Source organism: Mesoplodon mirus (genome assembly GCF_964341445.2).
Source record: "Mesoplodon mirus genome assembly, chromosome: 3".
NCBI classification, from domain to species: Eukaryota; Metazoa; Chordata; class Mammalia; order Artiodactyla; family Ziphiidae; genus Mesoplodon; species Mesoplodon mirus.
In genome coordinates this window covers 143,037,907-143,065,824 of record NC_138978.1, presented here as the reverse complement: position 1 = coordinate 143,065,824, position 27,918 = coordinate 143,037,907, and the positions used below count along the sequence as shown (strand labels likewise).

Below are 27,918 nucleotides of genomic sequence, written 5' to 3'. Positions count from 1 at the left end.
TAATAGGAACATACATATCGATAACTACCTTAAATGTAAATGAATTAAACCCTTTTTCCCCCCACATTCCACTCCTCCACATCCCCAGGTGACCACTGATATGCTTTCTATCATTATAGATGTGTTCGCATTTTTCTAGAAATTTATATAAATAGATTCACACAGTGAGGACTCTTTTGTCTGGCTTCTTTCACTCAATGTAATTACTATGAGAGTAATTCATATTTTTGTGGTTATCAATAGTCTATTACATTGTTTTGCTCAGTAGTGTTTCACTGTATGAGTATACCACAGCATGTTTATTCATTCGCCTGTTGATGGGTGCTCGACGTTGTTACAATTCTATTAGAATAAAGATGCTATGATGATCCATGTTAAAAAAAAAAAAGAAAAGAAAAAGAAACTGAATTAGCCAGCACCTTGATCTTGGACTTCCCAGCCTTTAGAATTATAAGAAATAAATGTTTGTTGTTTAAGACACCCAGCTTATATTATATTTTATTGAGATATAATTGAAATATAACATTATGTATGTGGAAGGTGTACACTTGTTGGTTTGATATATTTATATATTGCAGTATGATTACCACCAGTAGCATTAGCTAACACCTCTATCATGTCACGCAATTATCATTTCTTTTTTTGTGGTGAGAATAATTATGATCTAGTCTCTTAGCAACTTTGAAGTTTATAGTACAGTATTGTTGACTGTAATCACTATGCTGTGCATTAAATCTCCAGGGCTTATTTATCTATCAATACCAGTTGCAAGTTTATATCATTTGACCAACATTTTTCCAATTTCCTCATCCCCAGCCCCTGGTAACCACCATTCTACTCTTTGCTTTTATGACTTTGGCTTTTTTAGATTCCATATATAAGTGATATAAGACAGAAAAAGACAGTCTATGGTATTTTTGTCATAGCACACCAAACAATGAAGTATTTGGAAGATGCCATATCATGTAAGCTTTCTAGTCAATGGTGAGAAATATTGATTTTATTCAATTACAATAGGATAGTGCAATGCAGAGTTGGGTTTGAAAGCTTAAACATGGAAGAAAAATGATCTCATTTATTTTTTTAAGATTATCTATGGGGGGGCTTCCCTGGTGGCGCAGTGGTTGAGAGTTCGCCTGCCGATGCAGGGGACACGGGTTCATGTCCCGGTCCGGGAAGATCCCACATGCTGCGGAGTGGCTGGGCCCGCGAGCCATGGCCGCTGAGCCTGTGCATCTGGAGCCTGTGCTCTGCAACGGGAGAGGCCACAACAGTGAGAGGCCCGCGTACCACAGAAAAAATAATAATAAAAAGATTATCTATGGGGAGTTTCCTATAGACAAACAAGGATTCAAGAAGAAACTTTAGAAGGCTCTTTTTAAGAGTCCAGGTAAAGGATAGCAGATTAAGGTGGTAAAAATAGAAATACATTAACTAGCAATTAACTGAGAAATAGATTTTCAGGAACTAACCCCCACACATTTAGATAATTTATCTGAAATATGCTATTTGAAAATATAGCTTCTTAGGATGCATCATATCTCTGAAGGAAAGGCTAAAATACCAATGGATTCATCATCCAAGCAATGAAGACTTACTGAGTGGGGTGTGTGTGTGTGTGTGTGTGTAGTCCTCAACTGTCCTAGGTTCAAGGAAAGGCAAATAGAAATAAAACCTTCATTTTGGAATACTGTCCCACAATGAGTAAAGGTATCATGTACTTTTAAAATTATATCTATTTAAACAAAGCCTAATATAATGGGAAAAATAAACTAGACCTGGAATCCAAAGATCTGAGTTTGAATTGAAGCTTGATTAATTACCAGAATATTAGTTCGGGCAAGTTGTCCAGATTTGATCAATTTCAGGTTCCTTATTTATAAAATGGTAAGCTGGATGGAGTGATCACTAGGCTCCCTTCTCCCATGAGATTTTGTTATTCTACTACACCATATTGGTATTCTCATTAAAGTGAATTTCAAGTGTTTGGTCAAGAAGAGGCTCATTTATTTACTTCTTTTATTTCAAATTTAATAATAATGTAAGCCCTCATCCATCAGGCAAAGAAGAAACTCTACCAGTTTGTCATCATTCAGGAATCCATTTCTTTTGTTAGATCACATGAACATTCTAGAGGCTTAAAATAACCCTAGAAAGTGTGGTAGAGGCTCTGTATTTGGGCCTTAAACAAAATATATATCTTGTTGAACTTTAATGGTGGCTTTAAATCTGCTGACTCTACTGCTTCACTGATAAACTGGAATAACAGGAAAGTTGGTGGCTGAACCCTATTACTTGCATGAAGTGCATAACCACTGTTTCTGAAATCTTTCTGTATCTCTGGAGACATGCCCTATTTTCACATTGCCATAGTGAATGTTTAAGTTTTCTGCTACATGAAGATATGTCCCTCTCTCCAGCCTCAGGGACATCTATCCCTCTTCCTTTGGAGTCTCAATGGCTCTCCTCTTTTTCCTCTCTCTCTCTCACCTAACATTATTCTTTCAAAGTATTTGTGCTTTTCAAAGAACAAAGGAAAATCTGTCAATTCCAGGAAACACCAGCTTTTCACCCTAACACAAATCTCCCCTGAAGTAATTAACAGCAAATGTTGACTACCATCTTGAAGTGGTGGTAATAGAGTTGTTGGGGAAAACAAACACAAATTAAAGCTTCAATAAATTATACTGCCATTAACTACAAATAATTAGCTCTTCAAGAAAACAGATTTATATATCAACAAAATCCTTGTTTTGGAGCCTCCTCACCAAACAGCCTTAGTCTTTAGGGGAACAATCAATGATCTGAAATCTATCCCTTACCAAGCATACTTTGAAAAGTTCATTCTACTATACAGCTCATTAGATCTAACTTGCAATAAATCTTAACAGACTCAGAGAAGAAAATGTTTATTTAAAGTGGTAAATTTTTCAAAACTTCACGTGGAGCTTGACGGTATTTCCAAAGATCTGATTCCTGCATTTCGCTTCAGATCATCCCCAATCATTAGAGAGATCTCTATCCAAAAGGTATGTGAATCTTCTATGTTCATGTTGCCATATCTGACTACCTATATATACTTATTTAACACAAAAACTCATGCACACACTGTCTCTCGCTCTCTCTCTCACATATATACACACACACACAAACACCCATCCCTTCAGTTCATATATTTGTAAACCTACATACTCCTTTTGTAACTGCAATTTTTTTTTGGGGGGGGGGTACGCGGGCCTCTCACTGTTGTGGCCTCTCCCGTTGCGGAGCACGGGCTCCAGACGCGCAGGCCCAGCGGCCATGGCTCACGGGCCCAGCCGCTCCGCGGCATGTGGGATCCTCCCGGACTGGGGCACGAACCCGCGTCCCCCACATCGGCAGGCAGACTCTCAACCACTGCGCCACCAGGGAAGCCCCATAACTGCAATTTTTTAAATCCACATTATGTTATTATGATCCACCCATGTTAATACACACAAAAACATTTCATTCAATTTACCTATTGTATAATATTACTTTTGAGAACAAACCATAATTTATTTATCAATTACCTTTAAGAAGGGAATTTAGGTAACATCCACCTTATTATAAACAGCACTACATTAAGATTCCAATGCACATAGCTTCTAATGTAGATAAATAAGAATTTCCTTAATGATAGAGAGGCTGACCTTTCTTTTATAAGTTTCGTGGCCACCCAGATTTATTCTTTTGTGTTTTTATTGGTCCATTTGTCTATACTGCTGTGGAAATGTTTCAATATGAATGTCATATAATCTGTTCAGCTTTTCTTCCTACTTTGTGATTGTTTAAATATTGTGTTTAAGAAACCTTTCCCTAACCTGATTTCATAAAGCTATATCCATATTTTGCTTTCAAAGTATTAATGCTTTTTCTTTCATATTTAATTTTTGATTTGAACTGGAATTTATTTTCTCTTTTCTTTAAGATAGGGGTCTAACCCTTTGTCCATATGAATTTCCAATGATCTCAACACCATTTATTAAAAGGTTCATCCTTTCTCCACAAATCTGTAATGTTACCACAGTAGTCTTTTTTTAATCTATCTATGTTCCTGGGCCCTACATTCTGTTCAATTCTGTTTGTCTATACCTTTGCTGTGCCAGTACCACACTGTTTTAATTAATATGACTTTAAATGTTTATATCAGGTAGTATAGGTTGCCCTTTCTTCATGTTTCTTAATGTTTTCATATCTTCTTCAAAAAATTTTGGCTACTTTCAACTCCCTACTTACACACAATGGTCACCTTGGCTAAGACACGGTAACCAGACATTTGGTCAAACATTATTCATGATATTTGTGTGAAGAATTTCTTTTAGATGAGATTAACATTTAATCCAATCAGTTGAAAGCCTTAATAGAAAAAAGACTGACATCCCCTCAAAAAGAGGGAATTCTGACAGCAGACTGCCTTTGGACTCACACTGCAATATCAGCTCTTCCCTGGGTCTCCAGCCTGTTGCCCTGCCCTGCAGATTTTTTGCACATACACATCTCCTATTGGCTCTGCTTCTGTTTCTCTGGAGAACTCTGCCTAATACACTTCTCTCCCATATAAACTTTAGATTTAGCTTGTCATGGCTTGTGACAATATCTATTGTAATTTTCATTGTAATAGCAATGCATACACAAGTTAGTGGCATGGTCAATTATAAGATATTGATTCATTTTTCCAAGAATATTATAAAGTGTTCCATTTAGTTTTTTACATCCTTTAAGAAAGCATCATTTTCTCCATGAATATTTGACTCACATTATTATATTTATTCTCAAATACCTGATATGTATTATTTTATTGTGAATGGGATTTTTACTTAATAGCAAAAGTATTAATGAAATAGTATTTAATAATAGTAGTACATTTTCTTACCAGTTGTTGCTAATACTTCAAATTCTTATTGGTTTTTGTACGTCAGTCTTCTATCCAGCAAGTTCAGAGATTACAGATTTTCTTGTATTTTGTATGCAGACATTTTCCACCTCTTTTTTGTTTTCAAATATATTTTCCACTGGCTTTTGCTTCTGTACATATAAATTAATCTTGTGTTAATATTTTATTTGGAATAGTTTTATTGATCTCTATAAATGGATGTGTTGTATACTTAATTTATCTATTTATTTTGGTTGGACTATTTATTGTATATTTGAAAAGTGAGTATACCCTCTTGTTTCACTCTCTGAAAAATTTTATATAAGATAAAGGTTAATTTGATCCCTGAAGGATTTGCAAAGTCACTTTTAAAATGTCTGCTCCTGGTGTTTTTGTTTGCTGATTTGTAGACATTTGACCAGACTATCCTATTCATGTAAAAGTTGTTAGTATACTATGTTTCTCTATTTCCTCTTAAGACAATTTTGCTAATTTTATTTTTTAATTCAAGTTTTTATAAATTTTCATATTAATGGCATAATACTCTTTACTTTATTCCTATAATTAGTAAAACTTCAAATATATGTAAGTAAAACCCCTTTTCTTTCATAGTTTTGTTTGTGCCTTCCTCTTCTATGAACATAAAAAAATACCATTCTTTATATTTTCAAAGAAACAAAATTGAAGTTTACTGATCCTCTCTATTGTCTGTTTAGATCCCATTTCTTACTGACATATAATTCACATACCATAGAATTCATCTATTTATATATTTCAGTGATTTTGAGTATATTCACATATAAGTGCAACCATCATTACAGTCAATTTTGAACATTTTTATCACTTCAAAAAACAAATCTAATATTCTTTAGGCATCACCTCCCTATATTCCCACCCTACTTCCCACAAGCTCTAAGCAACCACTAATCTATCTTCTGTCTCTGTAGATTTCACGATTCTGGACATTTCATAGAAAGAGAATCATACAATATAAGGTCTTTTGTGACTGACTTTTTTACTTAGCATAATATTTTGAAGGTTCATCTATATGATAGCATGCATCAGTATTTCATTCCTTTTTATAGCCAAGTAATATTTCATTGTATGGACATACCACTTCTGTTCATCCATTTATCAGTTGATGGACATTTTGGCTGTTTCCACCTGTTTGCTACTATGAAAAATGTTGCTATAAATATTCTTGTTCAATTGGTGTGAACGTATGTTTTCATTTCTCTTGGGTATACATCTAGGAGTAGAATTGCTGGGTCATATGGTAATTTCATGTTTAATTGTTGGAGGAACTGCTTAGATGGTTTTCAATTGAGTGACGCCATTTTACTGTCCTACCACTATTTTTTTAAATAGTGTGAAGTGTGAGTCCTCATACAAGTTGGAGATTATTGATACCCTCTCTAGTTTGTTTTCTGTTTGTCCTACTTGTTTTATTAATTATCTCTTCTTCTATGGCCCAATCTATTTAATTCTTATGTTGAAAACTTAGCTAATTAATTTCTAATAAGTTTCCTTTCAAATATGTGTGTGTGTGTGTGTGTGTGTGTGTGTGTGTGTGTGACACAGATTACAAGTATTGATTTACAGGTTCCCAGCAAGGGTTTTTTTTTTCATCTCTAAGTATTTAGTAAATTCTGACAGAAATTGTCATTAAATAATAAAATAGAGCTTACAGTTTCAAACTTAATAGAGTAAAAGTAGACTGCTATAAATATTTCATGATTCCAGAAGAAAAAGAAAAATATGAAAGAATGTAGACAAGTAGGAAAAAAAGGAAGATTTAAACCAAATTAGTAAGTACATTTAATGCAAATGGATTGGCTTCTCCAAATAAAAAGAAAATAAGTGTCAGATTGTATAAAATTACATGTAAGTATGTGCTATCTTCAAGAGACATACCCAAAGAAAGTGGAAGAAGTAAATAATAAATGCAAGAGCAGAAATTAATGACAGAGAAAATAAACAATACAAATTCAAAAGCTAACATTTGGCTCTTTTAAAATACTAATAAAAATGGCTATCTACCTGAGAGTCTTCTCAAGACAAAAAAGAAAAATAAAGATAGAAAGCACAAGAAACCAGTATCAGAAAGGTAAAAGGGTCATATATCACATACATGTTACAGACTTTACAAAGGAAAGAATGAACAAAGTGTTTTCAAATAAATTTTAAATTTTATAAAAATCACAGGCCCCTAGAAAAATATAACATCAAAATAGATTCAAACAGAAATAGAAGTTTATACATATGTTTATACACTACAGACACTGAATCAGCACTCACTACTCTCACCATGAAGAAAGCTGAAATCCAAGATTTTTCACTAGTGTGTTCTAAAGAAAGGAAGAATTCCAGTAGTACACAAACTCTTTGAGAATAGAAAGAGGGAACACTATTCAACTACTTTTTAATATTTTCTTCATTTCAAGACAGGAAAGGACAGTATAAGAAAGGATAATTAGAGGTGACTTTACCCAGGAAAACAGATGATAAATATAATATAAGCAAACTGAGTCCACCATAAAAAGCTAATTTCATGACAGACAACCAAAATTATTTTACACAACAAAATTAACAAAAAAAAAATAAATCAAAAGTTTCTTATAATTTCAGCAGTCATGTATGATTTTACAAAAACCCACAGCTAATCTGATTTATCAAAGTAGAAACAGAAACTTTCTTAAATGAAAATTAGCTATCTACCATAGAGTAACATTATAGATACAGGTGAGATGATTAAAGATTTAAAGATCAGGAACAAGACAAGGATGCCCCCTGTCACCACTTCTATTCAGGATTGTACTTGAGAGTTTAGCCAGTGGAGAAAGTCAAGAAAGAGAACGAAAATGTCTAAGGATTAGAAAACACACAACTTGTTCTATATATATATGATATTGTTGTGTACAGAGAAAATACAAAATGATGTACAGGAAATTGCTAGGATTTGTAAGAGAGTTTCATAAGATTTCTAGATAAAAATCAATAAAACTAAATTGTATTTTTATATAATAGCATCAAACAGAAAGTGATATTAAAAAGAAAGAAATCCTTTTAGATAGCACCAAAAAGCTGAAGTAGCAATAAATCCAATAAGATATACAAAGCCTTTACAGACAACATTATAATACTTTTTCAAAGAGCTTGAAGAAATCAGAAATGAATAGAGATATATTTTGTGTTTATAAGTTGGATATCTTAATAGTGAAAAGATGTTAAGTCTCTAAAAATTAAGTTACAGAGTAAGCAAAATCTAAGTGAAAATGCCAAAGATTTTGTTTTGGACCTGAAGAACTTCTTTAAAAATTTATACGGATTACAAAAGCCCACCACACACTTGAAGAATAATATAAATGTGGGAAAACTTGTTCTACTGAATATTTAGTGTTCTTATAAAGCTCTAGTAACAAAGAGGGTGCAGTTTTGATATAGAGACAAACAAATGAACCAAAAGAAGACTTAACACAGACACAGAAAAACAAACCAAAACATATACTATTAAAACAAAATCACATATATATATATATATATATATATGTACACACACACACACATACACACATACATATGGCACCTCTGTATAACAGAGGTATCACAGCACCTCAACAAAGACATAACAAACTTTTCGATTAAAAAATGCTGAGCACTAGGGTATCCATAAAGAAAAAATAATTAAAATTGTTTCACATTGTAAACAAAATTATTTCCAGATGGATTAATGACCTAAATGTGAAACGGTACCAAATATATTTTAAAAGACAATATAGGAGGCTATCTTTAAGCCACAAAGTAGAAAGATGGAAAAAAGTATAAGCTTTAAAGGAAAAGATTGATGTATTTACCCACATTAAATTAAGAAATATTTTCCAACAAAAGAAAACACAAAGATAGTTAAAAGAGAGGTCATGCCACAGAGTTTGAAAACATCACTGCAACATATAAAACCAATAGAGAGACTACTATTCAAAATATGAAAAGAACTTAAAAAGAATAAAGCTGGAGGTATCTCACGCCCTGACTTCAGACTATAGTACAAACCTACAGTAATCAAAACAGTATGGTACTGACACCAAAACAGACCTATGGAACAGAATAGAGAGACCAGAAATAAACCTATACACTTATGGTCAATTAATCTAAGACAAAGGAGGCAAGAATGTTCAATAGGAAAAAGGTCTCTTCACTAAGTGGTGCTGGGAAAACTGTGGACAGCTACTTGTGAAACAATTAAATTAGAACACTTTCTCACATCATATACAAAAACAAATTCAAAATGGATTAAAGACCTAAATACAAGATCAGAAACCATAAAACTCCTTGAAGAAAACATAGGCAAAACACTGACATAAATAATAGCAATATTATTTTGGATCTGTCTCCTAAGACAAAGGAAACCAAAGCAAAAATAAACAAATGGGACCTAAATAAACTTAAAAGCTTTTGCACTGAAAAGGAAACCACTGACAAAATGAGAAGACAACCTACTAAATGGCAGAAAATATTTGCAAATGATATGACCTATAAGGGGTTAATATCTAAAATATAAAAAAGCTCATTAAACTCAATATTAAAAAAACAATTAAAAATGGGCAGAAGACCTGGATAGACATGTTTCCAAAGAATACATACAGGTGGCCAATAGGCACATGAAAAGATGCACATCACTAATCAACAAAGAAATGCAAATCAAAACCACAATGAGATATCACTTCATACCTGTCAGAATGGCTATCATCAAAAAGACTACAAATAACAAATGTTGGCAAGGATGTGGAGAAAAGGAAACCCTAGTACACTGTTGGTAGGAATATGAATTGGTGCAGCCACTATGGAAAACAGTATGAAGGTTTCTCAAAAACTAAACTTAGAACTACCATAAGATCCAGCAATTCCACTCCTGGGTATATATCCAAAGAAAACGAAAATACTAATCCAAAAAGATGAATGCACCCAATGTTCACAGCAGCATTATGTACACTATTTACAATAGCCAACATATGGAAGAAACCTAAGTGCCTGCTAACAGCCAAATGAATAAATAACATGTGGTATGATACATACACACACGCACACACAGACAGAGAGAAATATTACTCAGCCATGAAAAAGAAAGAAATCCTGCCATTTGCAACAACATGGATGGACATGGAGGGTATTATGCTTAGTGAAATAAGTCAGACAGAGAAAGACAAATACTGTATGTTATCATTTATATGTGGAATCTAAAAAATAAAATGAATGAATATAACAAAACTGAAATAGACTCACAGTTATAGAGAACAGACTAGTGGTTACCAGAGGGGAAAGAGAAGGAGGAAGGGGCAAGATAGGGGTAGGAGATAAAGAGGTATAAAATGTGTAAAATAAATTAGCTACAAAGATATATTTACAGTTCAGGAAATATGGTCAATATTTTATAATAACTTTAAATTGAGTATAATCTATAAAAATATTGAATCACTATGTTCTACACCTGAAAGTAATATAATATTGTAAATCAACTATACTTCAATTACAAAAATGAAATAAACTCTTAAAAGCAAGAATAAAAAGGCAAATAACCCAATAGAAAAATAGGCCAAAAATTCAATAGACCCTTCAAAAAAACAGCAAATCCCAAAAGCCAATAACTATATTTAAAATTGTAAAATATTTGTATTTTCACTAGTAATCATGAAAACTAAAATTCACACCACACAGATTAGATAGGAAATATTAAAATAAATGATAACAACTAATGTCAAGGAATTTAAATATGAATCACCACCACTGTTGGAAGTGTAAGTTGATTTGACCACTTGTCATTATCTTGTGGTTTAAGGACATATTTTCTCTGTGACTCAGCATCTCATTCCTGAAACTTCCCTGTAACCCAGTAGTTCACTCCCTAGAGAAATGTGTTCTCCTGTGTACTAGGATACACATATAAACATGTATGTTGTTCAGCATTGTTCATGACAGCCATAAATAGAAAACAACACAAATATCTATCAACAGTATTATAGGAATGTGCACATAAGTAATAAATCTACAAAGAAAAACAATGAATGAATTAACATAAAAGTTAGGGAAGTGGTTATTGTTTGTGCTATGGGAGGGTTTTGTGATGATGCAAGGCATGGAGGGGATTCTTGGTTGTTGCCAATGTTCCATTTCTTGACCCGTGTGATTGTAACAATTGTTATTGCTTCATAATTTTTATTAAATGTACATAGAGTCTATAGATTTTCCATCTAAACTCACAACGAAAAACAGCTATTGTGCTTACTACCTAGGGAGTTAAGTACACAGGAATGATGCTACAGATGAATACTTATGTCTCCACAGCGATGCTTGCTGGCCACAAAAGCTAAAGCACCAGGATAACTGCCTTTCCTTATTTTCAAATTCCAAGTCTCACATAAATGCACTGAGTTTGTGGAATTTCTTTTACATAAAGATCCCAACCTGAAAGAGGGTCTGGGATTTTTTTTTCTTAACTTCTAACCTCTGCCTTAGGAAGGTATACCAGAAAATGTAGTAGCCCCCTTATCCTCAGGGTATAAGTTCCAAGACCCCAGTGGTTGCATGAAACAGCAGATAGCATCGAATCCTATATATACTGTGTTTTTTTCCTATACTTACATACCTATGATAAAATTTATAAGATAGGCACAGTAAGAGGGTAACAACAACTAATAATAAAATGTAAAAATTATAGTAATATACTATAATAAAAGTTATGTGAATGTGGTCCCTTCCTCTCTCAAAATATCTTATTGTACAAATTTAATGCCTTTTCCATCTTAACTAAGCACTTATCATGCACTGTGGCCATAACTTTTGCAATTTGAGGTGTGACCGCAAAACTAGCATGAATTTACTTTTCCTTCTTCACAATTTCACATACAGAAGATTCATTCTTACCATAGATCTTAGCAACCCAGCATATGATTTTTTCTTTCCTATCAAACCAAGAACTTTCACCTTTTCACCCAAAGAAAGTACTTTACAGCTTCTCTTTGGCATATCCAAATTGCCAGCATCACTCCTCTTTTCCTTTGGGACCATTATTAAGTAAAATAAGGATGACTTGGACACAAGCACTGTGATACTGAGACAGTCAGTTCTATAACCAAGATGACTACTAAGTGACTAAGGGGTGAGATATGCCAGACAAAGGGATGGTCCATACCCCGGTGGGTGGATGGATGATACAAGATTTCATCACACTACTCAGAAATTTATGAATTGTTTATTTCTGGAAGTTTCTATTGAATATTTTTGGACTTCGGTTGACCGTGGGTAACAAACAGCAGAAAATGAAATCTCCAATAAAGGGAAATGACTATAGATCAAATAGATGCTGAATGCCAATCCACTTATTTCACTCTAGGAGTAATCTTGAATGAATCAATTATAATACCATCTGAACTCTCCAAATATCTTTAGTTCTTTAGAATTGGTAAGAAGTGGTCTTGTTAATGAGATAAGTAATTCTTTTTCCCCTTGTCAATAAACAACATGGTGCACATATTCACTGAAGTGTATCAAAACTCACACCTGTTAAATGACATTTTCAAATTAACTTCCTTAAGGTGATCTTGCCCTTAGAGAAGTAACTTTTCTTGCTTTTTCAGAGTCCTTAACTCCAAGAATCAAGTTTATTATTTAACTATACCTACACTTCCAAATACTCTCACCAATAGCCACTGTCCCCAAAGAGTTTAGACTCCAGTGTTGCCCTGAAGCATTTTTTTCAAAGGAAAAAAAAATCTCACTAGAAAAAAGTATTTATATTCTCTTTAGGTTTAGTCTTCCTATGGGTATCAAATAATATTCACTCCTCCCTTAAACCTAACACAGACAAAAAAATTCCTGAGCCTATACCGTGCCGACTTCTGAATTCTGAATTTGGGATATAGTAAATTAATGATTAATAGTTTCTTCTTCAACGTACTTTAGTACAAACACACACACATCCTAATATTTTTAATCTTTTAAAATACCATCACAATTGAACAAGATTACTAACTTCGATACTAAGATATCATAATATAGGATTTCCTACTATGGTACCATAAAACATTGATCTCTGATGGCTCAATCACACTGAAAAGCTCTACAAACTCTAGGGTTCTACAGCTGTAGTTCTCCTTTTGCACTGCTTATTGAGAGGAAAAATTTGTATTCATACCTTATAACTTCTCTTTAAACTTGCCTTCCATTCTTAGGTTACTTAAGATTTTGTATATTCAAATCTGTCCATAAATTGGAGTCAAATATTACTCTGGTATTTGATTAGGTGCTAAAATCAGTGGAAAATATTGTTTAAGGGAGTAAAGTCAAAATTACCCTTGAAAATCTCTTAATCAATCATAATATACACTGTCTACTAAATAATTTATATCAGTTTCTCTAAAGCTTATTTAATCAATTTCCCTTACCCATCCTCTCAATTAATTATTCAATGAATTATTTGAGAATGGCAGAGAATCATGAATTCCTAAATAATGTATTCTTCTTCTCACGTACCTACTGGCTGTCTTTTCACTAGTTTCAAGCCCTGTTTCAAATGTAGCTGGAGCCAATACTGTATCAACTGCATTGCCCCCATTAATATTGCCATATCATTCAGGGACTTTTCCTCCGTCTTCATAAACAATCTAATTTCCCTTCTATCATCCATTTTGGATGATGCAGGTACACAAATGACCTTCCCCAGACTTCTTCCCTCTCTTCATAGCCTGATAACAGCTTGTAAAATTTTCCTATGGGAAACTAATAAACTCACAAGAAAGCATTAACCTAGGCATTCATGTTAAACCATGCATTCTCAAACTTGACACTCGGCCAGTGCTTCCAGGCCAAGATTACTACTTTTCTCAAGTTACTCCCCTGCTGAAAGAGTATTCATTACATCAATTTACAAAAGCTGTGAGCACTCCCCTTCCTCAGCAACAATCTGTTAATTTAGATAAACGGTGGAGTATTTCTTGGCTAATTTCTATGGTAGTCTTACATGGAGGCACAGCCATATGTTATGTCACAGTACAGTAATCTCAGACAAGCCCACAAGTATATAAATCCTTATTTATGTAGACTTGAATATCTGGAAGAGCATGAAAGTGGGTCTGTTACTAGAAGAAGAGCCTACTTTACAATACAAAACACATAGAGAACAGTGGATAGCGTGGATAGTGTTTTCCTCTTTTCCATTTCAAGTCTATACAGGTTTCAGCTTAAAGCTGCATCTCTGTAGGTTCTCCCTAACTTTTCTCCTCTTCACCATGACCTTGGTATTTTTTAGCTTTCTTCTTACTCTGCAAGGCTTGATTAGCAGTCAATAGGCTCCTTTCATCTTCTCAGCAAGATAGGCTGTGGGAGAGGTCACGTACCTTGAAGGTCCTACGGAAATATGTTTTAATCTTTCAGTTAAACATCTACAATCAAAATTTCTCTTGCAAATGTTGATAGCCTTTATTTGGTGTTATGATAATAAACACTTTATTTTCTCATCTAAGCTAAGGCTCTCTTCTAGGAGGGGGGACTTGGAGAAAACACATCTTGTCTTACTGCATAACACTGAAGACAGAGAACAGAATTATATGGCACTTTTTCTTGAGGAGATGATGACATTGCACGGTGGTATTCTTTTTTTCTTCTTTAATTAATTAATTTTTATTTATTTTTGGCTGCGTTGGGTCTTCATTGCTGCGCGTGGGCTTTCTCTAGTTGTGGCGAGTGGGGGTTACTCTTCATTGCGGTGTGTGGGTTTCTCATTGCGGTGTCTTCGCTTGTTGCGGAGCACGGGCTCTAGACACGTGGGCTTCAGTAGTTGTGCCATGCAGGCTCAGTAGTTATGGCACACGGGCTTAGTTGCTCTGGGCATGTGGGATCTTCCTGGACCAGGGCTCGAACCCATGTCCCCTGCCTTGGCAGGCGGATTCTTAACCACTGCGCCACCAGGGAAGTTCTGCACTGTGGTATTCTAATGAGAGAAGTGGAATTTTTTTAAATTGTTTTGCATAGAGGGAATTTACCACCATAGTGGTGATATCTGACTTCTCTTGTGTCTTAACTTCTGAGACCTAAAGCCATTCAGCAGTGTTTTCTTGGTAGCTCTTGAAATACCAGACTGTAGTAGAAGAAATTACAGACCTTTCTCCAATGTCTAAAGCCAGTTTATTAACCAGAAGCACAATTTAAGGACTCTGTACTTCAAATAAATCAAATCCTTATAGTCCCTAATTTATACATAATCTTTCAGTTCCATTATTTTTCATTTCCAAAGATAAATTTTTTTAAATCCACTAGGCTATATTTCCTACCTAAACTATATGTTCCATTAAAATAAAAGTATGGGGGTTGCTAAATGGGCCAAGATCCTCTCATGTTCTATCATGTATGTCATTAAAAATAATTTAGAAAGCAATGCCATGTTTATTATCACATTATGTGTCTGTTATAAAAGATACATTGGAAAACCAGGTTTTCCTGTGGTTTGATTGAGAAGTTCAATCTTGATGAAGTAAAAAAATTTAAATGTTTAATTTTTTTTTCAGTAACTGCTACAAGGGAAATTTAATGCTTTTGCAGTCTAGACCAAAAACTACATCTAATTTTAAAGAATTCATTTAAGTAAATATATGGACATTTCATGTACTACTATTATTATGTTATTATTTTTATTGGGGGGATATTTGTTCAAAGCAACAACTCCAAATAGCCAAAAAGCTTCCCACATGCTCTTCTCTAAATTCCTGTTTTGTTTAATTATAACCCTGAGTTTAGAATTTAAAAGAAAAAGGGGAAAAGGAGACCCTCCTCTGACTACAAGCACAATTAGCTGCCCATTAGCAGTTATGATCCTGGTCTTCTGCCTCTGATATCAGTGGCCTCTAATAACATGGGATGGGTTCACTCTGTGGCTTCAGCATGAGAAGAGTTTATGGTTCATCCTCATTCTTGCCTCTTTTACAACAGAAGAACCCCCCAAAGTGGAAACCATGTCTTACTTCTGTCACTTCCAGCAATAACCCCCTCCAACTTATTCTCTGGGCTACTGTTTGACCACAATGAGTTCTCTTTTAAGCTCTCTGAGAGTGACAGTGAACTAACTGGAGGACTGGTATTTTTATCATCTCTTACCCAGAAACACTGTTTCTTCTACCAGGTCTAACTGGTAGAACAAATGAAACAAATTTTCAAACAACAAAGTTTCAAACACACAAAACCTATCAAATGATTTGTTTGTTGCTTTGTTTTGATCTCAATAACTGTAGTTTTCATCTCTAGAAGTTAAATTTGGTTCTTTTATATATCTTCTGTATTTCTACATAACTTTTTTTAACATGTGCGGTACAATTATAAAAGCTATTTTGACTTCCTTATCTTCTCATTCTAACATCTGTGCCAGTTTTGGGTCACTTTCAAGTGATTATTCTTATTATAGTTCATCTTTCCCTGTCCCTTTGTATGCCTGGTAATCTTTAGTTGGATGCCATAACTTATTAATTTTGCCTTGTAGTAGTGATGAATATTTTTGTATTTCTATAAATATTATTGAGTTTTGCTCTGGAACATAGTCAAGTTACTTGGAAAGGTTTTCACCTTTTTGTGTCTTGCCTTTAAGATTTGTTCTGCTCTCAAAAACTTCATTAGTTAAATGTTTTATATCTATTGTTTAGATGATGAAAATGAAATTCCTAGAGAAAATGTAAAAGCCATGTACCTGGCTGTGGTAGGATCTCAAAAATTATCATTGAATAATTTGAATTCATACCCCTCTGATTCTAAAAACACCATGGTGTCACGCTTCACAACGTTCCCCTGTTTTTAATTAACTCACTTATTAGCTAGATGAAAAGTCCCTCAAAAGTTTCTTAAATATAAAATTTAAATACTGTGCTAAAAAATATATATAATAGTTTTCTTACCACTGGCTCTAACAATTTACTCATCTAATTCAGGCTTTTCACTTAACAGTAATTATATATGGTTATAATATGTGAGAATATGCAACGAGAACTTACGTTGGAAAAATATCTGTTCTTACATTTCATATTATAAAAATGTTTTCACTGTACAGGAAAAGCCAGACATATTCTAAAATATTTATTTGCAGTAATGTCTTAGAGATATATTTTCCTTTAATAATTAATTAAACTAAGAACTGACAATAACATTGATTAAGAAGGAGTATAATTTTGAGGTTCCTGCCTCAGAGATGATGTTAATCTCCATGTTCACATTTCATGTAGTTTAGTTCAGAAAAAAGTTTTCATTTTCCCCTTTGTAACAAAAAGAATCCCCATTCTGCATTCAGAACAGTAACAGTAAAAAACAAAGGCCTACTTTATATAAAGTCAGAATTTATAAACACACACACCCATATATACATATATGTATGTGTGTGTGTGTGTGTGTGTGTGTATATAACTTACTTATTCTTGTTTCCAAAATATTATTGTAAAGAAAATTATGACTTATGTGGTATTTATTCATGAATAAACTCTAATGGAGAGTTCTACTCCTCGTTTTTGTCCAGTGTATGAACCCATATATAAGTTATGGAAATCCCCATCTTATGAGGAAGAATCTGTCTCTCGATAGAGATTGAAAATGCCAGCTACTTAATCTCTGAGTATCCTTTAAAGCCATAGGCTAGCATATGACCTTAGCTCTGACAATCAGTTACATCCATTCTGGAGACTGGACTAGAAGCTACTGACTAGAAGAAAAGACTGCTTAGAATATATTCTGGAAGTGGAAAGCACAAACTGTTTTCAGTATCCAGAACAAATGTATCAGTGATTCATATTACTGTATTTAGCATCCCCTATCATTGATATTTGTAGTTCTAGTTGAAGTGTCTCTGCCCAGTGACTCTTGCACTAGGTTGTTCCCTGGACCAATTCTACAGCATGATTCCTAGGCATAAGTTTAAACTTCCAAACACCAATCCTGGTTCTTGAATCTTTTATTTAGAGATTCCATAAACTGTCCAATATCTTTTTAATAGTTTATTTTCTACTTAATTAACCCAGAGTAAGTCATCGATTGCTCTAACATAAAAATTGATACCAGGAGAGATCAGAGACAACAGATCATTGAGGATATAGGGGAAATTGCCATCACTTATCTAGCCTGGTTGACACTGAAGACAGTAAATCCCTAGTTGGCAATAAGAAACAAATTGAGAAAAAATTATCCTTAAGAGTCTCCTGGAACTTAAAGCCTACTAGTGACCTGACTAGGGAAAATCAAGTAGTAACTTACATGTAAAAGTATGAAGGTCCTGGGACTTCCCTGGTGGTGCAGTGGTTAGGAATCCACCTGACAGTGCAAGGGACATGGGTTCGAGTCCTGGTCCGGGAAGCAACTAAGCCCACGAGCCACAACTACTGAGCCCGCATGCCACAACTACTGAAGCCTATGAGCCTAGAGCCTGTGCTCTGCAACAAGAGAAGCCACCGCAATGAGAAGCCCGCACACTGCAATGAAGAGTAGCCCTCACTCGCCACAACTAGAGAAAGCCCGTGCACAGCAACGAAGACCCAATGGAGCCAAAAATAAATAAATAAATTTATCTTTAAAAAAGTATGAAGGCCCTGAATATTCCAAATCTGTAGGGTGTCATGGTTACTTCTAAGGGCACTGGGAGAGCATTCTTTCCCAATTGTGTATTCTTAGCTCCCTCGTCAAAGATCAGTTGGCTGTATATGCATATGTTTATTTCTAGTCTCTCTATTCTGTTCCATTCGTCTGTCTTTTTGCCAGTACCATGCTGTTTTGAGTACTGTAGGTTTGTAATATATTTTTTGAAATCAGAAACTCTTATGCCTCCAACTTTGTTCTTTCTCAGAACTGACAAATGGTGTTGGTGAAATTGGATATCCACATGCAAAAGAATGAAACTGGACTCTTGTATCATACACAAAAATCAACTCTAAATGGATTAAAGACTTAAAGATAAGACCTGAAACTGTAAAACTCCTAGAAGAAAACATAGGGGAAAAGATCCTTGACACTAATTTTGGCAATGATGTCCTATCTATATGACACCAAAAGCACAGGCAACAAAGCAAAAATGGGCAAGTAGGACTACATCAAACTAAAAACCCTCTGAACAGCAAAGGAAACAATCAACAAAATGAAAAGGCAGCCTATGCAATAGAAGAAAATATTTGCAAACCCTGTATCAGATAAGGGGTTAATATTCAAAATTTATAAGAAACTCCTATGACTTAATAGCAAAAAAAAAAAAAACCCAAATAACCCAATTTAAAAATGGGCAATGGGCTTGAACAGACGTTTTCCCAAAGAAGATATATAAATGGTCAACAGATATATGAAAAGGTGCTTGACATCACTAATCATCAGGAAAATGTAAATCAAAACCACAATGAGGGAATTCCCTGGTGGTCCAGTGGTTAAGACTCTGTGCTTTCACTGCTGAGGGTGCAGGTTCAATCCCTGGTCAGGGAACTAAGATCCCACATGCCGCACAGCACAGACCAAAAACCCCCCCCAAAAACAACAAAAGAAAACACACAATGAGATATCATCCTGAACCTGTTAGGATGGCTATTATAAAAATAAATAAAATAAAGTATTGGTAAGGATGTGGAGAAATTGGAACTAGTGGGTACTGTTGGTAAGAATGTAAAATGGTACAGTTGCTATGAAAAATAGTATGGAGGGGGGCTTCCCTGGTGGCGCAGTGGTTGAGAGTCTGCCTGCCGGCAGGGGATGCGGGTTCGTGCCCCGGTCCGGGAAGATCCCACATGCCGCGGAGCGGCTGGGCCCGTGAGCCATGGCCGCTGAGCCTGCGCGTCCGGAGCCTGTGCTCCGCAACAGGAGAGGCCACAACAGTGAGAGGCCCACGTAGCGCAAAAAAAAAAAAAAAAAAAGTATGGAGGGTCTTGAAAACCTTAAAAATAGAATTATCACGTGACCCAGCAATGCCACTTCTGTGTATATAGTCTAAAGATTTGAAATAAAGACCTAAAATATATTTCTGCACTACCATGCTCACTGCAGCATTATTCATGATAGCCAAGATATGGACAAAACGTAAATATCCATTGATGGATGAATACATTTTTAAAATGTGATATATACATACAATAGAATATTGTCCAGCCTTAAAAAAGAAGGAAAATCTGCCATGTGCAGTAACATAGATATAACTGAAGACGTTATGCTAAGTGAAATATGCCAGTCACAGAAGAACAAATGCTGCATGATTCCACTTATATGAGATATCTAAAATAGTCAAACTCATAGAAACAAAGAATAGAATGATAGTTGCCAGGGGCTGTATTATACACTTAAAAATGTGAGAGTAGATCGCATATTGTTTTCTTACCACAATAAAATTTATTTTCATAAATTAATAAATTAAAAATAAAGACAACAGGATAAACCAAAGTAATAAGAATGTAATATTCCAGTCGTAAATTCCCAGCTCAAGATAATGCCAAAATATCATTAACTTTCTGTGAATGTGATAAAAGTCTTACTTCTTGCATCCACAGGTTGAGATAGAGTAACACTAAACATTTAATTCTGATGACTGCTTTATTATGAGAGTTTAATTGGCATCTTGGAATGGGGCATTGACTGGAAAAGAACTGGACTTCTTTGTAGTGGGATGAGGATATAATGGTAGATTCCAATAAAGAAAGGACTCTCCAACCCTCACTTGCCATCTTTCTAAGGAGAAGTCAATTTTACAATATATATTAACATTTTTTTCGCCATGATTGGAGACATGTAATGACTTAGCCAAGAAGAGTTACCTAGAAAATGGAAGTCAATTTTTCCCATCCCAACCTCTTTAGCCTTCCCTGTGTTGATTCTTGGCACCTTCAATACCACTATTCTCCACTAGTCAGGGTGGAGACATGAAGATGAAATGATAAATGGCAGTTTTACTTAAGTCTGCCTCCCAGTAGGACTCGTAGGATGCCCCAAAATTCCATAAATATTTCATTAGTTTCTTAGTATATCATTAAAGTAGTACACTCAGCCACAAGCAGAATCACCATCTTGGCTGCATGTCTCAGGGAATAATATTTTTATTAGGAAGAGCCCACTAAGAGCCCCAAGAGCTTCCTCTATTTATTATAATAATATGTCAAAAGCATGATTAAATCCCTAAGAGAATCACAGTGATTAGTTTCACTACTGAAGATTTTACAAATTCAGGGTTGGTGATTTCTATCATATTCCCTTTTAAAATTTCAATTTGTCTAGTGTAGAAGTCAGAGTATTCAGGAGTAAAACAGAAGATTGTTAAAAATTTGATCAGCTAGAGACAGCAAATTGAGACCGTTGTTCTATATGTGGTCTCTTCACTAGAACAAATCAATAAGGTTCTAAGGAACCTGCTTTGCTTTCTAAGTAATCGATAGCTATTGATTAGGCACATGCTTTTATTCCTTTACTCTAAAAAGCTGAGAACATCAGAACAATTTGCTTGCAAATCACAAGGCAGCAGTATTAATTTCACTGTATTGTCTCAACTTTTTCATTCTATATCACAGCTTAGCTCATAGGGACCTTGACCTTCTGACGTCACACTTATTTTCTATTTTAATGACATCATGCTCAGAGAACCTACAGATCAGTAAATAGACTATCCAAAGTGTCTTGGCAAGACCCATGTCTGCCTGAAAGTCATAGATAAATTGCATGAACTTTGTCCATTCCCTATGTTTTAGGAATCTCCCACTTTATGAGGCAAATCCACCTTTCACCATAGAAGCTAAACATCTCAAGTACTTGTTTTCTCAGCCTCCTTTGAAACTAGGGCATTAGCACAAAAACGGAATTCTATCAGTTGGATGCATATGCCCCAGATTTGCAATTAAAAGCTGCCAGTGAGTGAGTGGAAAACAGCAATTGTAGAACCTCTACTGGTCACACAAAAGAACCCTAGTGGAAGCAATATCCTCTTTCCAGCAGCATCTAAGTTCCGTGTTTGTGAGCTCAGCATTACAATCTGCAGAGTAATCAAGTAATCCAGCAGTAGTGGCAATCTCATCTTCACCACATCAGACCATGAAATAAGTTTAGACATTTCTCCTGGCTGATAGTTTAGACCCACGGTTCTCTGACTCTCCAAACCATTCTGTGAGCTACTCTATATCATTGTAATAAATTCATTTTCTTAAAGTTACCTAAGTCATATCATGTTGCTTAAAACCAAGAGTTCTGCCGATACACCCAATTAGCATTTAGTAAGCATCTTCAACTGGCCTTATCAGACCCTAAAGGAAACTAGATAAATGGGATACAAACTCTGTTAGTGCATATGCTTGTGGGGGAAACTGTGATGGTGTTAGAGTACACACATATGTAATAAACCGTGGGAGTATAGCTAAAATTTTGCTTTTCTTATGCTAATTGTGATTTCTTCTTTGTGGATTATTAAAGTAAAATGCTTAATTCCTGAACATTTGGATCTATTTTAAAATAATTTTTGTTACTGAGTTCTAACTCAACATCTCAATGGTCAGAAAGCATATTTTATTGTATTTCAGTCTTTGAAATATGTTGAGACTTGCTTTATGTACAACCATATAATTAATTTTGTAATATAGTCTATAAATACTTGTTAAAAGTGTGATTTCCATCATTGTTGCATAGAGCGTTTTATATATTTCAAATTGATCAAGTTTGATATCTGTGTTAAAAATCTTCCATGGACTTTTGGCTGGTTGTTCTACCTGCTACTGAGAGAGTTGTGTTAAAATCTCCCACGATGATTGTGGATTTACATATTTATTCTTCTTTTCCTGTCAATTTTTGCTGTATGAATTTTTAAAAACATTATTGTTTGTATGAAATCTTAGATTTATTACATTGTTTTAGAGAATTGATCTTTTAATCATTATGGTATTTGAAACAAATTCTACAGGTAAGCCAGTTGAATAAGATAATTTAACAAGGTTGCTGAATCCAAGGTCAGTATTTTAAAAACTCAATTGTATTTGTACAGACCAACAGCAAATAGGATATTCAGAAAACGATGCTCTTGATGGTAATATCTAAAAAGTGAAACACATAAAAATAAATCTAATGAGAGATACGAAGACTTCTATATGCAAAATTATGAAGCAATACTGAGAAAAATTAAAGACTACCTAAATAAAGGGATATACCATGTTCATGGACTGAGGGACTCAACTTATTAGAGAAATCAATACTCCACATATTAATCTCAGTTTCAACATAGTCAAGTCCCATTAATTTGGGGTTTTTTATTTTTGCGTTTGGCTGTTATATTTGTTGCATATTTGTTTGTTTGTTTGGTTTTTCTTTGGGGAGATTAACAATGGTTTTAAAATCACTGGGAAGTGTGTTCTCCTACAATTTAATACTGCTACTCTCTTCCTCATTGATGCTTAAAATTTCATATTTAGATATACATTCTATAACTTTACCTTTCTTTGCCCCTCTTAAATCTCACTCCTCACACTTCCCTGGGAGAGGCAGCACCTTAAGGCTTGTAAGCCATTTACATTTCAGTACAAGTTTGATATAAGTTTCCTAGAAGAAGGTTTGGTAGGAGAAGGAGAGAACAGAGATAAGAGGCACCTAAAAGGGCAAGCAAGGAAAAAAGAAAATGAGTTCAATAAAGACAACCACAGATTGGAGAAAGACCAGCCTTTTGCTATTTCTCAATCCTTCTTAGAACAGCTCTGTTGACTGACATTCAGAAAAACAGATGACTGCAGTATTTCTGCTTATTGATTTACTTTATATTCCAGTATAAGCCACTACCAATCAAGCAGTCATCATCTGCTTAATCCAAAGTTTTACTTTACAATTGTTTTTTATGTTGCTTTTTAAGTTGATATGACATCTGGATTCTAAAACATTGCATTCTGTTCTCTTTTGGATACAGGAAAAAATATTTTGATGTTTGAGACTGTATGATTAATTTTCCAAATGGTGGAAAGAGTACTGGATTGAGAACAGAGATTTTAATACTTCTTAATATTTAATATGCAATCATTTATCTTTGGTAAATTGCTTAGCTAAGCAGGCTCATATTTTTCTCATTTGTAAAATGAAGGGACTAAAATATCTCATGAACCTGTTCTCAACCCCTTTAAGAGTACATGACTCTTAGTCAGATGTTCATTGGATCACACAGGAAATTCTTTCTAAGAATAAGACAGTATAATTTTAGATGACACCTTTCTTTTAATAACATCAATTAATTTTTTCCTCAAAAATTTCAAGTTAAGCAGTAGAGATAAATATCTTTTAGATATGGGGATATCAATAAAGACTGAAGTTTTACTAAGCTTACAGAGTTGAAAGTAAAAGGATAAGTATTGTTAATATCAATATTATCATTAAGAAAATGCTTTTTACATCTTGTAGGTTTAGTTCAGAAACAAATAATGTTTTAAGTCATCTCCAAATGCTCAAAGGGCAAATAATTTATTCTATATATGACAATTATAATAACACAACACTTTTTGATTCCTTAAGTATGATTTGTAATTCAAACTTACCCCTCATTTATTATAAAAAAAGTTTATTCCTTTGATCTAAATTAATTTACTTAAAATAGATATAAATTGTCTGTGTTAGATAATATTTTCAAATGTAACTTCCTTGTCTTACAATACCCTCACTTGAGACAGGCAATATAATAGATGTATTATTAAAATGCCTGCTCTTTCTACAATCTAATGGTTTTCAACATGACTTAGTCAATCAGTAAATACTTACATCAAAAGTTACTGAGACCAGGGATTTCTCTGGTGGTCCAGTGGGTAAGACCCTGTGCTCCCAATGCAGGGGGCCCGGGTTTGATCCCTGGTCAGGGAACTAGATCCCGCATGCATGCTGCAACTAAGAGTCCACATGCTGCAACTAAGATTCTGCGTGCCACAACTAAGAAGTCTGCATGCCGCAACTAAGACCCAGTGCAGCCAAATAAATAAATATTTTTAAAAAAGAAAAAAAGTTACTGAGACCAGTGGTTTTTAAATTGTAGTTCTTGGAGTTTGGGGATTTTGTCAAGGACATTTATGAGTTTATGAAAGAGCGGAGGGTACAAATAATCAAAGCCACACTTATTTTGTATTTCATAAATTTATTGGGATTACATGTAAAATTTTGTTTGAAAGATGGGATATGTTCTATTAAACATCTGGATGTCACTGACTGTACAGACGCTTTTCAAACGTAGAGGTTAATAATAATAATAATAATAATAATAATAATAATAATAATAATAATGCATATTGAGCATTCATTAAATACCAGGCACTGTTTGAGTGCTTAAGAGGCACTAACTTATTTCATCCTAACATCAATCCAGTGATCATTATCTCAATTTTACAGACGTAGAAATCAAGGCACAGAAAAATTAAATATCTGTCCCAGTTAGTAAATGAAAGAACAATAATCAAACTCAGGCTGTTTAACTCCAGTACGTTCACTCTTACCCACAACATTAATTCACTTTCTTAGGACCTCCTTAGAATAGAAAAATGGACAATCTCAAAAGTCAGAAAAAAAGAGACAAAATAGACTGAATGAAGTTTCTGATCAGAAAAGCAGCAATACAAAAGTGGTATTAAAAAATATTCATCTGGTAATTAATGTAAAATAAATAATAGGAGAACCTAACTTTGGGTATTTGGGCTCATTCATTTATTAATGAATATTAATTGAGCTAGTTATCATCCTTTGTGATTAGGCTACATTAATGAACAAAGCATAAAGAAAATTCTGCCCCCTTGGACTTTCTAATGGATCCAGAGACTAGTTACCTTGGCCCAAAGATCTGGCCTAGGAGGATAGCAAGGAGCCTACAGAGTGTTAGTTGAAAAAACATTCAAATTTTTTTGTATCTAAAGGCTATGGCAGAGATAGAAGAATGAGAAAATCAGAAAGGGGGACTAGGTTTGGAGAGAAAAATGATTTTGAATAGCTATCTTTCAAGGAATAGCAAGACATTCATTTATGAATATTTAGAAGGCAATCAGCAATACAAAGTTGGGGCTTTAGTGAGAGTACATTACATGGATACCATAGCCATTTCCCACTGAGGTAACAGCCAATCCAATGGCAGGTTTTTGCTGGAAACATAAAATTGAATAAATAGTCTGATAGTGGAGAACCAGCACACAAAATACAGAAGTATGGTGAATTCCCAAAATAATGGAATGGGAAAAATCAAAAAGAAGCACTCAAAGTAACAAACTGATTTGCTAAATATGTAAAAAGAGTAACAGCTACTACATAGTCAACACAATTACAGCAAAAAGATAAGAGTCATCTGTGAGGAGCAAAAAATCAAAAGCAATTGATATTTTAAAGTAAATGAGACAGAAGAAAAATCTCTGAATTTGGAAATATAAAGCTATTACTGATGTGGAAAATAAAATCTTGGTGCAATGTGGAATGAAAGCAGGGTGAAAAGAGAACATAAAGAGTTCATATATGTCATTTGTTTTGCACATACAGTACAAGGAAGGGGAGGAGTAGACCATTAGGAAGAAGGGCATGCTTCATGTTGGTGGTAACTGCATCAAGAACACTACAGGATTTTGAAACCACAAATTAGCTGATGATTAGAGAAAACTTTACTTAGCTTTGAAAAAGCTGTGCTTCAAATAGCTTACGGATAGCCCAACTAATTCCTTAGTCTTTCCACTACTATATGCTATTTCCAATAGAGTAATACAAACCTGTCACTTGTTTTTAATAATGCTTGCTCATTGCCCCAGCAGTTTTCTCTTAATCTACGATCTTTGACTTCCTTGCCTTAGCTTACAGTAACATTTTAATACAGGGAATATAACAATAATGCTGGACTCATTTATAAGTCCATCTCTTCAAACACATTTTCCCACATGAAATGTTGTTAGGATTAATTAAAAAGAAAGTAAAGTGACAAATAAGAAAACCCTCTTTTAAAAAGATTTTTAAAAAAACCTTTGCTCTGAAAGGCAGATATGAATCACTGACAGCACACATTTGGGTATTAGCTAGGTGTAATAAAGTTCTCACGCTCTTTCACTCAAGCTTTGTTTCAGTCCAATTGTGCCCTCTACAGTCTTATCAAGTGAATGAAGGTGAGTTTAGCTTGAAAGGAATCTGATAAGTCTCTGATACTCAGTCCACACTTTTCAGACAGGAAAGCAATATTTGATTCTTTATAAAAATTTCTGACCTATTTAATTTGGGGGAACTCTCTAAGATAAAAGGTAATTAAATTTAACAAGTGGATACATTTGCTTGGCTGTGTGATGACCACTGGAAAAGAAAACAAAGTTTTATATAATCTAATTGTGTCCTTCAATACTGAAAACTATTATTAGTGACAACGTTGAATTTTACCTGAGCCCTCGAATCCTGGAAAACAGCAAAAGTTAAGATATCTCTCTGCCCTTTGTGTTGTGGAAAACAGCTTATTCCTAAGAACCACCCTTCCACAGATGCCTCCTCTTGTTTACCTATGGCAATGCCAGACAAAGATATTCCAAATTGCCATTTTTTTGGTCTCATAAATTATCATCTGAAGTGTTTATTCCTACTAATCAATTGGAACAAACTGCTTATTAATCAAACTGTAAAGTTTCACTCTTTCCTCCAGGCTCCAGAACTCTGACTCACTGTCAGACTGAGTCAACATATAATCTCTCCTAAGAACAGGCTGACCTCAGGGTAAAATATTCTCTGATCTACCATCCACTCAAGCTACTCTTTTATCCCATTTTCCCACACCCTACCCTTAATACCCTTGTTACTTCCTCTCAAGAGGAGAAAAACCCCTTCTGATTAACCACTGAGAGGCTTGAAGTTCTTAAGGTCACAGCATTCTCCCTAATGCAATATTTCTCCTCCCCCAACTGCAATAGACCCCTCCTCGCACTTACCCTTTTGAGTAAAGTTTCTCCTTGCTATGCTGGCATTGTTTGGTTTTTTTCAGTTGACATTGGCAACTGAAAGAAGAAGTAAATATTGCTGCATCTGGATATATGGGATAATGG

General features: G+C 34.5%; 1 protein-coding gene and 1 pseudogene across 11 annotated transcripts in view; both read right to left on the bottom strand.

The window, feature by feature from the left end:
- The window catches only part of LOC309799286 (centrosomal protein of 78 kDa-like), a 659,089-nt pseudogene that overhangs the window by 168,663 nt on the left and 462,508 nt on the right, over positions 1 to 27,918 (bottom strand). The gene's annotated exons all lie outside the window — the stretch shown is intronic.
- LOC309801411 (uncharacterized protein) overlaps positions 1 to 27,918 on the bottom strand; it is a 126,444-nt gene that overhangs the window by 50,258 nt on the left and 48,268 nt on the right. The window contains exon 4 of one of the 10 annotated variants that reach the window (XM_082616254.1): positions 5,006 to 5,046. The exons of 8 other annotated variants lie outside the window; for them this stretch is intronic. In XM_082616254.1, coding sequence (XP_082472380.1) covers positions 5,018 to 5,046 — 29 coding nt within the window. In that variant the 3' untranslated portion in view covers positions 5,006 to 5,017. Of the gene's footprint in view, positions 1 to 5,005; positions 5,047 to 14,060; positions 14,294 to 27,918 lie in introns of those variants that run through there. One more of the 10 variants, XM_082616252.1, reaches the window with a different exon arrangement.